This window comes from Calonectris borealis, chromosome 26, assembly GCF_964195595.1.
Source record: "Calonectris borealis chromosome 26, bCalBor7.hap1.2, whole genome shotgun sequence".
Classification (NCBI taxonomy): Eukaryota; Metazoa; Chordata; class Aves; order Procellariiformes; family Procellariidae; genus Calonectris; species Calonectris borealis.
The window spans coordinates 749,440-762,838 of record NC_134337.1 but is presented as its reverse complement, the minus strand read 5'-3'; the positions used below and the strand labels follow the sequence as shown (position 1 = coordinate 762,838).

General features: G+C 41.1%; 1 protein-coding gene across 1 annotated transcript; it reads left to right on the top strand.

Moving 5' to 3' along the window:
• The first annotated feature begins 2,019 nt into the window (after positions 1 to 2,019).
• Positions 2,020 to 11,792, top strand: LOC142093081 (E3 ubiquitin-protein ligase RBBP6-like). Its single transcript, XM_075173958.1, is given in 15 exon segments — positions 2,020 to 2,114; positions 4,100 to 4,188; positions 4,305 to 4,401; positions 5,231 to 5,259; positions 5,261 to 5,368; positions 6,280 to 6,455; positions 7,202 to 7,305; positions 7,751 to 7,766; positions 8,251 to 8,326; positions 9,228 to 9,285; positions 9,287 to 9,365; positions 9,368 to 9,470; positions 9,472 to 9,537; positions 10,153 to 10,206; positions 10,562 to 11,792. Coding segments are annotated over 15 exon segments (2,295 nt in total). The 5' UTR covers positions 2,020 to 2,045; the 3' UTR covers positions 11,733 to 11,792.
• The last annotated feature ends 1,607 nt before the right edge of the window (positions 11,793 to 13,399 follow it).

The following is a 13,399-nucleotide window of genomic DNA, read 5'->3' as shown; positions in this document are numbered from 1 at the left end:
CTACCCAGGGATGTTCAAGGTACTGGCAAGTTATTTTAACAAAGGAGATGAAGGTAGTGAGGGTGCCATTCTCTATTTCCTCCATAAAAAATCTCTCGGAGGAAAAGGTATAATTGCTAATGGTCTCCATGAGGTGGTACCCGAAATGCAGAAACGGCTTCATTACAAATCCCAAATACCAAATAACCCCCAATGCCAGCGTTTTAGTAACAAATCTCCCAGGCAAAACATCATTAATCACGGCAGAGCACAACAGACTACAAAACCCAACACCAATTTTTAACAGGTACAGTAAAAACAGGAGCATGGTGCAGAACAAACGAATATGTTACCAGATATAAATTCCTTAATATGTTCTAAATAATCTGTCGTTATCTCAACCCTTCGTGCCCCACGTTGGGCGCCAAAAAGGACTGTTGTGGTTTAACCTCAGCCAGCAAAAATAAACGCCACGCAGCCGCTCGATCACCCCCCCCCGGTGGGATGGGGGAGAGAATTGGGAGGGCACAAGTAGGAAAGCTCCCGGGTTGAGATAAAAACAGTTTAATAATTGAAATAAAACTAAGTAGAACAGTAATAATAACAGTGAGAACAACAACAATAACAGAATACACAAAGCAGGCAATGCACAACAGAGCCGCTCACCGACCGCCGACCGCGTGTCACGAACGGGGGCCCGAGCCCCCACACACACCTGGTTTTTATACTGAGCATGATGTCACATGGTATAGAATACCCCATTGGCCAGCTGGGTCCACCACCCCGGCTGTGCTCCCCCCTCCCGGTGCAAGCATCACCCAGCAACAGCCAAAGCATCAATGGGCCATCAACGCTCCTTTCACACCGAACCCAAAACACAGCACACCCCCCAGGCTACTGGGAAGAAAGTTAACCCTGTCCCAGCTGGAACCAGGACAACTGTGAAATTTTTTTTCTATGTTTTTGAACAACTTAAGACATAATAAGCAGTGATTCCTGTGTCTTTCTGATAATGTTTTACTAGTGTCAGCTTAACTGCTGCTTGTGGCATAATGTAATTTGATATACTGGAAACGGAAGAAGATAAGAGTTGCCCTTTTTACTTGTGGAAAAACCATTTCAGTATTAGTTCTCAAAAAGCACTGCAGCCCATTTCTAACTAGTGGCCTGAGGACTTTGTTCCTGCAAGCTCTTCCAGTAGGTAGCTGGGAGGGAGGAGTGTGGTTGCAATGGAGAAAAAAAGTACAGGATTGTGCTCTGAACCCATGCAGTCATCATCATGAAAAATTGGTTTTGGTCTGGTAGCAAGGAGAATAATATTAAATTCTCACACTTCCCAAACTAATTTGGATAGTATCGCCTGTGGCCTAATAAAATACAAGCAATCAATTTTCTCAGTTTTTATAGGCTACTCTGTCATGGTAAACACCTTTATTTCAATAATTTGAGCAGTTTATTTTTTTCTAGACAAAGTGGTGGGTTACTTTTATGGCTGATGCTTGGATTGGTGTTTTTATTTGGGTTTGGTAGGGTATGGTGAATTTGGCATTTTTAAACTTATTGACAGGAGGGGCCGAGTTCATCTTTCAGGGCTGATATGCCTGTGCTTTACTTTGACAGGCAGCTACTGTGTTCCTAAAAGCATAACCATGTGCATTTATAAATGATGAGACGTTAACTGATTAATTTACAAACCACACCAAAAAGAGGTTTCCTGTAGTGATGCTTCCTTCTCAGATAAACTTATTTTTAAATCCTTTTTAGCTGAAAATTGACAGCTTCCTTACCCCTTTGACTTTTAAGCAATTGTGAGCATTTGACAAGGGTGCCTCTCTGAGATATTCTGGAGCAATAAGTTGATCTCCAGCGGGTTTGGTTAGTTTAGCTTCTTCTCCTTAACCACATAGGCACTCTTAAGCTGTCACAGGTTTGGACTTTGTTTTGAACAAATACCAACTACACTAGGTTGGAAATGGCTCTTTCAGTGACATTCGGAGGATATAGTGCAGACTGTCAGACTACAGTAGAGGTTAACTATTGCTATGTTTTGATTGTAGAACTTGAATATGTGTTTAGTTTTTTGTGAACAGATTGATGACTCTTCTGCATCTATTTCTCTGGCCCAGCTTACTAAGGTGTATATATATTCTTGTCAAATACTTAAAAAAAAAAGAAGTGTTTGCTTTGTATTTTTAAATCTTACACTATGATCTATAGCTGGACAGCTGTTGTAATGTGAACAAAACTTTAATTTTTAATAATTTAAAGTATTTCTTTTAACTTTAAAATGTGTGTATATTTTGATACTATCCTGTAAAGAGTAGCTGCCAGTTTGGGAAGATAGAAGGGGGAGGACCTTATCAGTCTCAACGTAATGTTGCAGTATTACTCATCTTCAAGACACAAAGAAGCAGCACTTCAGAAGCTGTTTACTGGTTTTCATACATTTCATTAATTTTGCGTTGGAAACGAACACAATTTTCACAGAAGAATTTAACTGGCTGTAAGTTATGGACATTTCAGGGGGGTGTGCAACAGCCAAGTGTTTCTGGAACATGGACAATTGCATGGCTATTTTTGAATTTCTAGTCATTATAGTTATAGATCCATTCTGTGAATGCTGCACAATTTAATAAATTGTAGTCTATATACAGTGGACAATACAATGTAATTTTTTTGATCGCAGACTGTGTAAATTGTGGAAACGTACCTAATCGTTTACAGGAAAATACGTGTGGCATATTAGCAGATGTGACCTTCTGAAACTGTTGTAATGCCATGTTTTGCTATGGAACTGCTTGCCTTTTTTGCTCAACAATGTGTAACTTTGGGAAAGCACTAGGGATTGCACTTTGTTAAAAGGTGTAGTGCTAGCCAATTAAATTACTAGTGTTTAGAGTTACAAAGATTAGAGAAGGCAGGGCCTAATGAAGAGGAGCTAGTTCTTTCTTCTGAAAACAAAGGCTGGCGTTCATTTCCCAGAAAGAGAAATCTCATCGGTAACTTCTTCCCTCTCTCACTGCAGAAATTAAATTGTGGACATTTGGCAAGGAAAAAAAAGTAGTTTGGAAGGTAGCCACCAGGAGAAATTGGTCTCTGTTAGCGCTGGCCCTAAACATGTCCTTGGTTCTGTAAACTCAGGTGAAGTTTTACTCTAAAATGTGAAAAACTGTCCAAATGGTGTACACATTTAAGCTTTTGAGAAAAATTAACTATTTCAGAAAAATACGGGAACAAAACATGAAGCAGCTCAAAACGGTTCCTTACTCTAACCTCTTTAGAGCAGACTGGCTTAGCATGGAGGCAATGTGTTGTAAAAAGTTTTCTGTTTTATTATGCATTAAATGCCATATTGAATTTTGGTCTATTCCTAGTAATGTCTTGTGGGTTTTGGATGTGTTTTGTAAGCCATTTGGGTTCAAACAAATTAGTCAAGTATCTGTAAAGTTCTCTGTAAATGTTAATGGAAATTATTTCATAGATGTCGATCTGGGTTGAGAAAAAACTGTAGATATAAAACAACCATTTAATAGAATGTTGAAACTAGTCAGTTGCTTTTGTGAATGAATGCATCTAAAACCAAAACCATGAGTGGTTGATCTGAATGATAGGTGCTTGAGGGTCCAAATCATTTACAGTCACTCCCTTAGACCTTGCTTGTATCTGGACTAGTGTGTAATAAAAACACTTGAACAAATACTACTTAAAAAAAAATCAGCTAGCTTCAATAATTTGAAGATCCAGTTCTGCATAAGGTTTATACCACAATTTCTATGTTAAAAGGACACAGTCAAATGGAAAAAACTGCAGGTTTTGCTTACTGTAGTTAAATCACTTAATATGAAGAAGTTAGTAGGGGAGAACATGCAGAGCCTAAGGTTTTGCGTGCCCAAGAATGCCCTTTTCAAGTAGGTTAACGGCACATAAACCACCATGTAATGATGTAAGGACTGCCCAGAACATCTTCAGGACGACTCTATTTTATATAAGCAGCTGTTCTCATGCAACCTCAGCTGGCGTTGTGCTGCTCTTTACAGGATTGGGTGAGCGGTGTTGTCTTTGGCTGCGTGGGCTTAAATGTGTTTCTAATGTATGTGTCAAATAATTACCTGTTAAACAGACTGCCAATCTGGCTGAAGCCAATGCTTCCGAAGAAGATAAAACAAAGGCTATGATGCTACAGTCTTGCCAGGAATATGATCCAATCAAGTAAATGTTGATAATGTCAAATCTGTTCTTTGGAGATTATGGAAAAATTGTAAAGATGTTTGTTTTAACAAGAGAGACACATGCATACCTTTTTCTTTTTTTCCTAAAAAACTTAGTTACATGAAGAAACCCTTGGGTCCACCTCCACCATCATATGCTTGTTTTCGTTGCGGAAAACCTGGCCACTACATAAAGAACTGCCCAACAAATGGGGTAAGACTGTGGGGGACTTCTGGTGTTACTTAGCTTTTAATTTTTTTACCTTGGCAGTTACATAACAAATACATGAATACTCGCATTAAGAATTGTTTCTCTTGGGGTGAAATACAGAGGTTATATGGCAATGTTGCAAAGCCCTTCAAAATTCAAGGGAAACCTGGAATTATAAATGTAAAATTTTCTTTTTTCTAGGTCATAGACATTAAATATGTCCATAGATCTTTCTCTGTGAACTTTCATCCATATTTTTAAGTATTTCAATATTACTGGAAATTTTTCTGGTTTTAATTCTTTTTAATGACAGTTCACAGTTTTTAGTATTTTGTATGAAAACAAGATGTTTCTGTTGACCCCATCTATTGAACATTTGCGTGTTTTAATTACACAAGCCTCTGGTTGAGCATTCATGCCATTTAACGTTAGTCACTGAATGTATGTGCATGAGGTATGAATTCAACCTTCATATATAGATGGTGAATATAAGTTTCCCCAGTGACTGATTCAGAGCACCGAATTAAGCTCTCGCTCTGAACTGCACTTTGGAGGAGGAGCAGGTTTGTATCTCTTTTCTGAGTGGATGGTGAGCTAAGGGATATTTCACCCTTAAGGAACTGGAGGTTAAGCCAAAGAATGTGGAATGAGTTCAAAACACTGCTCAAGCCTTTGGAACATCCTGGCTATATTCATTTAGGAAAATAAGTATTTTAGTCAAGCATCCCTTACGCTAGGTAAAAGGAGAGGATTAAAGGCTTTTGCTGCTTAAAATAATCATTGACATTTCATTTTAAGTGTGGGTCGTAAGATGCATTTCTTTTCTTAACAGGACAAAAATTTTGAGCCTGTTCCCAGAATTAAAGAGCACAGGAATTCCAAGGAGTTTCATGATGGAGGTGAAAGACCCCAGTACAAAGGGTGCTATGCTGACAAACACTGGAAAATACGCAATACCAACTATTAATGCGTAAGTATGGAATTCATTGGACTGGCCAAAAAGTGAGTGAGAGACACCATGCGTGCATGTCTGAGTGGCTATGCAACCAAGTTGTCCAGCATCTGTAACTACGGGGGAGGAAGCATTGTCATTGTATCTTAACCATAAAATCTGTGATACTTTCGAATATTAAAATAGGGTGGTTCTACCGTTCATGGCCTGGAAGTTGGTTAAACCTGTTGTATGCTAACAGTCTGTATTTCTGCAAAACATTGCAGTAGTCTTCACAGTGGAGTCCTTTTCTCTGAAAGCTTGTTTTGCTTCTGGTTTATGTTTCAAAGGCTTCTTGCAAAATTTAACCAATAGCTGTTGGATTGACATTTCTTTCCCTTCTGACTTTTATCAAATCCCATGTGTGAAACAGACTGAAGTCTTCCTGTTGCTATAAACTAAGAAAATACTGCTGTGTGCTGACACGAGTGGCTGTTTTAAAATGCACTTGGTAGCACTTCTCTTTTTCTGTCATGGATCTCCTTTTGTAGAAGCTGTAACATAGATTTCTTCCATTTATAAAATGTAATTACTCAGAGGCTAACTTCATCCTGAGCCTGCAATTTACATTTCCCTCTGGCAAAGAAGAGGTGGGATTCATTTCATCTGATTTCTAGCTGACAAAAAATTATTTTTCTAGCCTGAGGTAATTTCTTAGTTGATCCAAAGAATGGAGGAGTTCTGCAGAAGGAAAATTGTTTCCCCGCTCCCTCTTCTAGTGTTGTGGCTATAGAAAAGTAGTTTAAACTAAATGCCTATGTTTTCGAAGGCTGATGTGGAGTGAGAAGAATTCCATCTATTGTCTTCCTTTGATAAAATCCAAAGCTTGGAGAAGTGTTCCTTTACCCATCTTTAACTTTTTTCTTTTTCCTTCCCCACCCCCCCTCCAGGGAAGCTTATGCAAGAGGAAAGAAGGAAAAGCCTCCCTTCTCACCCGAGGGGCCTGAGTCCTCCTCCTCCTCCTCAGATGATCCTCTTCCAGGTGAGTTGTTATGTCTCATCTGTAAAGATACAATGACTGATACAGTTGATAGTCCCTGTTGTGGAAACAGTTATTGTGATGAATGTAAGTGTCACTCCCATGTTTGTTAATTCAAAACATCACATCTGGTCTTCTGAAAGCAGAAATAGGAGATAACAAAGTTACTTTGTTACCAGTTCTATTTAATACTTAAGTATACCCTGAATAGGAAAGGACTCTTCTCCTATAAAGGAAAAAAAAAAGCCGGAAAGCTTTTTTCCCCTTTTTACATAGCTAGTTAAATCCTCTTTACATGCGGAAGGATGAGTATGAGAAGAGTGCAGAATTGTGCAGGTGATTACAGTGTTGGATATTGAATGCATTTAGTTTGTCCACAGCCTTTTCTCTCATACAAAATGATATAGCTAACTCTGGTGACTTACTGTGGTCTGCCACAAATGGATAGTTAGGCATTTAATCCACATTCTTCTCCATGGGAGAGTTGGTTAAAATCTTCAGAACTCAAGCCTACTAATGTTTTTGTGAGATGCGTTTTATTCATTAACCTTGAGGTTGGTGACTTCTTACTGTACTAGATAGTGGAGAGAAGACTAGTCGAAACATCAAGACACAGCCTACTCTACATCTTCAAATGTTACAGCAGTGAAATATCAAAACTGTATAGTTATTTGCTGCATACTAGATATTTTTTAACCTATTGAACATTTATAGCTTCATGCTCTCCATTCAAGACCATTAATCATAATTCACATCTTTTTATAATTGATTAGAACCCCCAAAATTTCCTTAGTTTGGCTAAAAACTATTTTGATTATTCTAATTATTCACAGGTATTAGAACAGCATTACTGGAATCTGAGGAATATACATGCTCAACGTGTCATCAGACAGATGTTTCTCCTGATGCGTTAGTTGCCAACAAGTTCCTACGCCAGGTAACATGATGACTTTTACATAAACTCTTTGTAAGAGAAGTCTATTTGTAAAAAGCTGAAAGGGAAGAAAATATTAATTTACATCTCCTTCAGCAAGGCTAAACTGAATAAGGCTAAGTTTACTTTTCAAATACATTATCTCTTGTTACAGAAGCTTACAACTCTTTAAAGATAATCTGGCAAATTCAGGTCACACTTTCATTTAACATGATTGCCTCACTTTCAAATTCGGCGTTAACGCTGAAGTACTTTAAATACAGATAAACTCTGAGTTACCAGTCATTAATATCCGTGTTTCATGAGATGTGTTCATATATATCCATAAGAAGGTTCAGCAGCAACAGCAGCAGCAGCCACCGCCACCAGCACTCACGGCTGTTATACCTCCTGCTTCTCTGGTGACTGCCGCCGAACTTTCTAAATCTTCTTCTCTGTCAATCTGCAGTTTGTTGGACGAGAAGGTATGTTGTATTTCAACATATGCAGTGATTCTTGTATTTTAGCAGAGCTTATTTTCCAACTGTTTGCATTTATTCACGAGAGCTATTATGTTCCTGTACAAAGACAACCAGCATTACCAAGTCTTCTCGGCCCCAAAGAACAATCAATACCCACAACTGGTAAGTAACTATATCTTCAGAATTTCTGTAAAAAAATTATCTTCAGAGAAACTGAATGGGATTTTTTTCTTTTTCCTCTTCCCACTCCAGAAGTTCATCCAATGAGAGTCAATACAATTCACTCAGCAGACTAGGCTGGGAACTGTAAGCATTCTACAGAAATTCAATAGATTACTACTTGTAACCTGTTAAATGAGGCCGTAACACATAACTTCTACAACAGCTGATTTATAATGAAGTAAGTATGCACAGATGGTTGTGGAGAATCCAATTTTTAAATGGCTTAATTTGAATTGGCTTTAACAAAGGGGATCTGTGCTTGCAGTAAGGTTATTTAAAATAAAACTCTGGTACATGATTGAAAAGAGGACTCTGAAAAATGAACACTTTTTGAGGAAACCGTAAGTACATATAAAAATTAAAGATCATTATAGGATCAGGTGGAAAGCCACCCTCTTGATTACTGGCTGAATAGGGCTGAAGAAACTGATTTCCCAATAGAAATCAGCCTCCCAACATTCTTTTTTTAACAACTTAGTTGATACTGAATGAGCAAATGGTTGGAAAAGTCAACGCTGTTATTTTATGACAGGTTTGAATTTCTTCAATTTAGTCATCTCAAATACCCAACCTGCTTTCTCTCAGTTGGAGAGAGAGGAGCCTGTTTTACCTATTACTGCAGTGTCAAGCTAGTCCTTCCTTTTGCTATATGTTTGTTATAGATAGATTGTAAGGGTGCATTGTGTTTATAAAATCTTAAAGATAAATCAAAAGAAAAACCAGGATCCATCCCACAGGTTGTCTAAAATCTCCAATTCAGTCAGCAATAAAATAACAATTCAGGGACAGGACCAGGCCAAATACCTCATGATGAGGCAACAACATAGGAAGCGTATGTGGAAGAAGTTAAAAGAAGTTCCAGAGAAGGTTAGTTAATATCTGTGCAGTACTTGGAAGATCAGAAGTGTGATGTATTAAGTGTATCAAGGAGTGGCAGAGGAGCAGTGGGCACTTGGCCCACGGGAGATGGGAGTCTCTTTCAAGTGTGGGCAGCCTCCATCCACAGGTGCAAAGCTGAGTATAAGGAGAGAAGACTGAATGAACTGTTGGGGGTGAGGATGTGGAAGGCAAGTATGAGGATCAGGAAATGAGCGTAGTCTCTAATGAACAGAAAGCAGGGAGAAAAATGCTTAAGTTGAGCACAAGAAGTGCTCACCATCATGCTTCTGCTTCATTCACTTTCCTCTTTAAAGTCAGGGCAGAGCCTAACAAACAGTGACACATGGTTTTGGATTTCTTTAGAAGTTCAAATCGAGGACGCCCACATAGTGAACGTACCCAAAGGGCTCAGGCCCCAACAATTGCCAGCATCAACACCAGTCTTTGTGCCTGTGCCTCCACCTCCCTGGTATCTTCCAGCACCCCACGCACTTCCTCTTCCATGGGGATACCACCACCACAGTTTCCTCCTCAGTTTCCACCTGGTCAGCCTCCATCTGCTGGGTACACTGTCCCCCCTCCAGGATATCCCCCAGCTCCTGCAAACGTCATCAGCTTGGGTACCAACAGCAGTACCAACGGCTCATTCAAATACCATCCCAATGACACAAGCACCTCCTTTATAGAATCACAGAATCATTTAGGTTGGAAAAGACCTTTAAGATCATCGAGTCCAACCAAAAACCTAACACGGCAAAGTCCACCACTAAACCATGTCCCTAAGCACCACATCTACACGTCTTTTAAATAGCCCCAGGGATGGTGACTCCACCACTTCCCTGGGCAGCCTGTTCCAATGCTTGACAACCCTTTTGGTGAAGTCATTTTTCCTAATATCCAATCTAAACCTCCCCTGATGCAACTTGAGGCCATTTCCTCTCGTCCTATCACTTGTTACCTGGGAAAAGAGACCCACCCCCACCTCACCACAACTTCCTTTCAGATAGTTGTGGAGAGCAATGAGGTCTTCCCGAGCCTTCTTTTCTCCAGATCAAACTACCCCAGTTCCCTCAGCCGCTCCTCATAAGACTTGTTCTCCAGACCTTTCACCAGCTTCGTTGCCCTTCTCTGGACACGCTCCAGCACCTCAATGTCCTTCTTCTAGTGAGGAGCCCAAAACTGAACACAGGATTCGAGGTGCGGCCTCACCAGTGCCGAGTACAGGGGGACGGTCACTTCCCTACTCCTGCTGGCCACACTGTTTCTGATACAGGCCAGGATGCTATTGGCCTCCCTTATCTAGGAAGGCGTTTTACAGAGAACAACGGACACTTATAGAGGAGTAAGTATTTGGCTCAATGAAGTTGCATTGTTTTTCATTTTTGTATTTCGATAGCGTATCGGACTGCAGTTACACTGAAGTGCATCTGACATAAGGAAAAACGGCACAGTGTTTTTTCCAATATACTTTTTCGTTGCAGATGGTAAACGTGTATAATTAAGACAAATGTAATTGAAAAACTTTATCAAGTTCTTCAATTTGCAGTAGCATTATGTCAGCAGCTGAAAGAAGTTTTGACATAAGCATATGGAGAGGAAAAAAAAAAACAAACCAAATTTGGGAGGAAAACAATTGGGGAGAGTGACTGTTTTGAATTAACTTCATTTCTTTTTTTGTGTGTTGTGGTTTTTTTCAGGTCCAAGTCTCCTTATAGTGCTTCATCTTACTCTACAAGTTCGTCTACCTGCTCCACATCAAGATCAGGTTCTTCCCGCACTCGCTCCTACTCTCGATCATTTAGCCCTTCCCATTCTCGTTCCTACTCGCGATTGCTGCTGTATCCAAGAAGAGGCAAAGGGAAGAGGCGTAACTATCGTTCTAGGTCAAGGTCACACGGTTATCAGCGTTCAAGGTCAAGGTCACCCCCATACAGAAGATGCCATTCACGGTCAAGGTCTCCAGTATTTAGAGGCCAGTCTCCCACTAAACAGACTATACCTCAAGGGGAAGGAGGAAGGGAGTATTTTAACAGATACGGAGAAGTTCCACCATATGATCTGAAAGCTTACTCTGGCAGATCTCTTGACTGTAGAGATCCATTTGAAAAGGCAAGGTACCGGGAATGGGAAAGGAACTACAGAGAATGGCATGGAAAGTTTTACAAGGGCTATGCTGTTGGCGCTCAACCTCACCCTCCAGTAAACAGAGAGAACTTTTCTCCAGGTAGGTTTGGTCCACCTGGGACCAGACAAGAGAATTCACCATATGCTCGGGGACGTAGGGAGGATTATCCTGCTTGGCAGAGCCACCAAAATCACAATATAGCTGGAAATTACCCTGAAAAACCTTCTGAAAGAGAGAGCCATGGCATCAAGGATCCTACAAAATCAAAAGAGAAGGAGGTGGAAAATCCACTGGGAGATGGAAAAGGAAATAAACATAAAAAACACGGGAAGAGAAGAAAAGGGGATGAGAATGAAGGATTTCCCAATGCTGAGTTGTTAGAAGGTGCGAGAAAACCAAGAGAGACAGTCACAGCAGAAGACATTAAAACGGACTCCCTGTTCATGCTCCCAAGCAGAGATAATGCCACCCTTGTGAGAGATGAGCCTATGGAAGCAGATTCTATTGCTTTCAAACTGGTGTCTGAAAAGGAGAAAAAAGAGAAGGATAAGCCAAAAGCAAAAATTTGCAAGACAAAGCGGAAAGTAGAAGTGGCTGTTCCTCCTAAGAAAGACAATATAATAAAACCAGCTAAAGCTTCCCAAGAGAAGGTGGACACTGATCGTGAAAAATCTCCTCGAATGGAACCTCCTGTGAAAAAAGTGAAGGAGGAGGAGCCAACCTTAATTCGTTTATGTTCTTAATTCATCTTCATATTATCTCTTGGAAAACATTTTTGAACTTGTGCATGCTCTTTATTTTGAAAAAAAACACACAGCATCAATTACCTTTTCTCAGTGTTTAGCTATAGCTGCTAACCTTTCCAGAGCAGAGCTATGCTGTAAAACTTGTTTTTCGTAGAGAGCCAGAGAAATCACAAGAAAAGATCTGCCCCCTAACAGTCAAATTAAGTAGAAGCGCCAATAACTGCAAATGTGACTTCCAAATAACTCAAGTGGGCTAACAGTGAGATGTTCAGATAAGTTTACTGCGCTGATTGAGACCAAAATCTTAACTGGAATGTATAGTTAAATGGGCAGCTTTCTCTCTAGATTTCTTATTTGGGGATTCATAAGCATTGATTATGTATTAATGCAATGGTTTGGTTGTAGTCCAACACTACTTATTAATTCTGATTTGGGGATTTGCTTTAATTAGATAGCACTTTGACAGTGCTGTTTAATTCTAGTTTGATTGAGTTTCTAATGGCTTCAATCTTAGTAATATACTCTGACCTACACCCTGGTGGGCATTCCAGCTCTTCTGACAACAGGATGTGCTGCAATACCGCTTCTGGGGTCAGGCAGCACCCGGAGCTGCAGCGAGGGCTGGGGGCTGACAAGCAGAGCGGCACCGGCTGACGAGGCGGCAGACGTCGAGCCAGGTGTGCGGAACGGCTGCCTGGATGGGAAGCTCTGCTGCAGGAGCCTATGCTGACCCAGCCCTCCTCCCGCCTGGGTGGATGCCAGAGGCACAGTGGCACAGAGCTGCTGGCTCCCGCTGGGCTGCAGGCCCCTCACAACAGGGCTTTCGCAGCAGAAAATAAAACAGGCCATTCTGCTAATTTTCTGCACTTGCTGTTCTTTCTCAAACGTACGGGCTAAGGCTGTGCAGCCTGCTGGGAGAGCTGATGGAGGATCAGGAGCAGGCAGTGAGCTCTCCCAGCCACAGGAGACGGGGCTCCTGCACACATCAGCTGGTGCTGAGACCGGTGCTCACGTTCATCAGGGGCTCGGCTCAGGCACGCTCGCCCGTGCAGGACCTTACAGGAGGGCTGGGTGGGCTGCACCCGTTTCATGGGGACAGCAGGCAAGCACTCCGAGACTTCGAACAAAAGCCACTTGTCAACATTCAATCCAGAGAAAACCCACAACTGAAAAAACTAACCAGCCTAAAAGGCTGGCTGTCAGGCAGCAGACCCTGGATATGATTTCCTACAGAAAGCTGAAAACTACTGTTACAGCTTATTTGCTAGTGTTACACAGCCATCTATGTGTAAAGTCAGTCCTTTTCTCCTGCTCACCTTCCCCTATTGGATATATGCTACTTTGCTCTTCCTTTTCCTAGCGCTACAGCAGTTGCCACAGGATTTAACCACCTGCTAATCCCGGGCTCGTCCACTGTGCTCACTGCGGGCAGCAGGGATTTCCTCCTGGGAATACTCAGCGTGGCCAACGGCAGCTGCTTAGGGAAGCAGCAGGCAAGAACATGAACCCACCATACGTAACGAACCGTAACTCCCTTTCCTCTACATTTCTGGGCATATGCTCCCTTTGCTCTCACAAAGTTCCTTATTTTAAAGGGCCTGATCAAATAGAGAACACTTCAACATTATATCCCTTAGCCCCTAGAGTATATAAGCTTGTTTCTT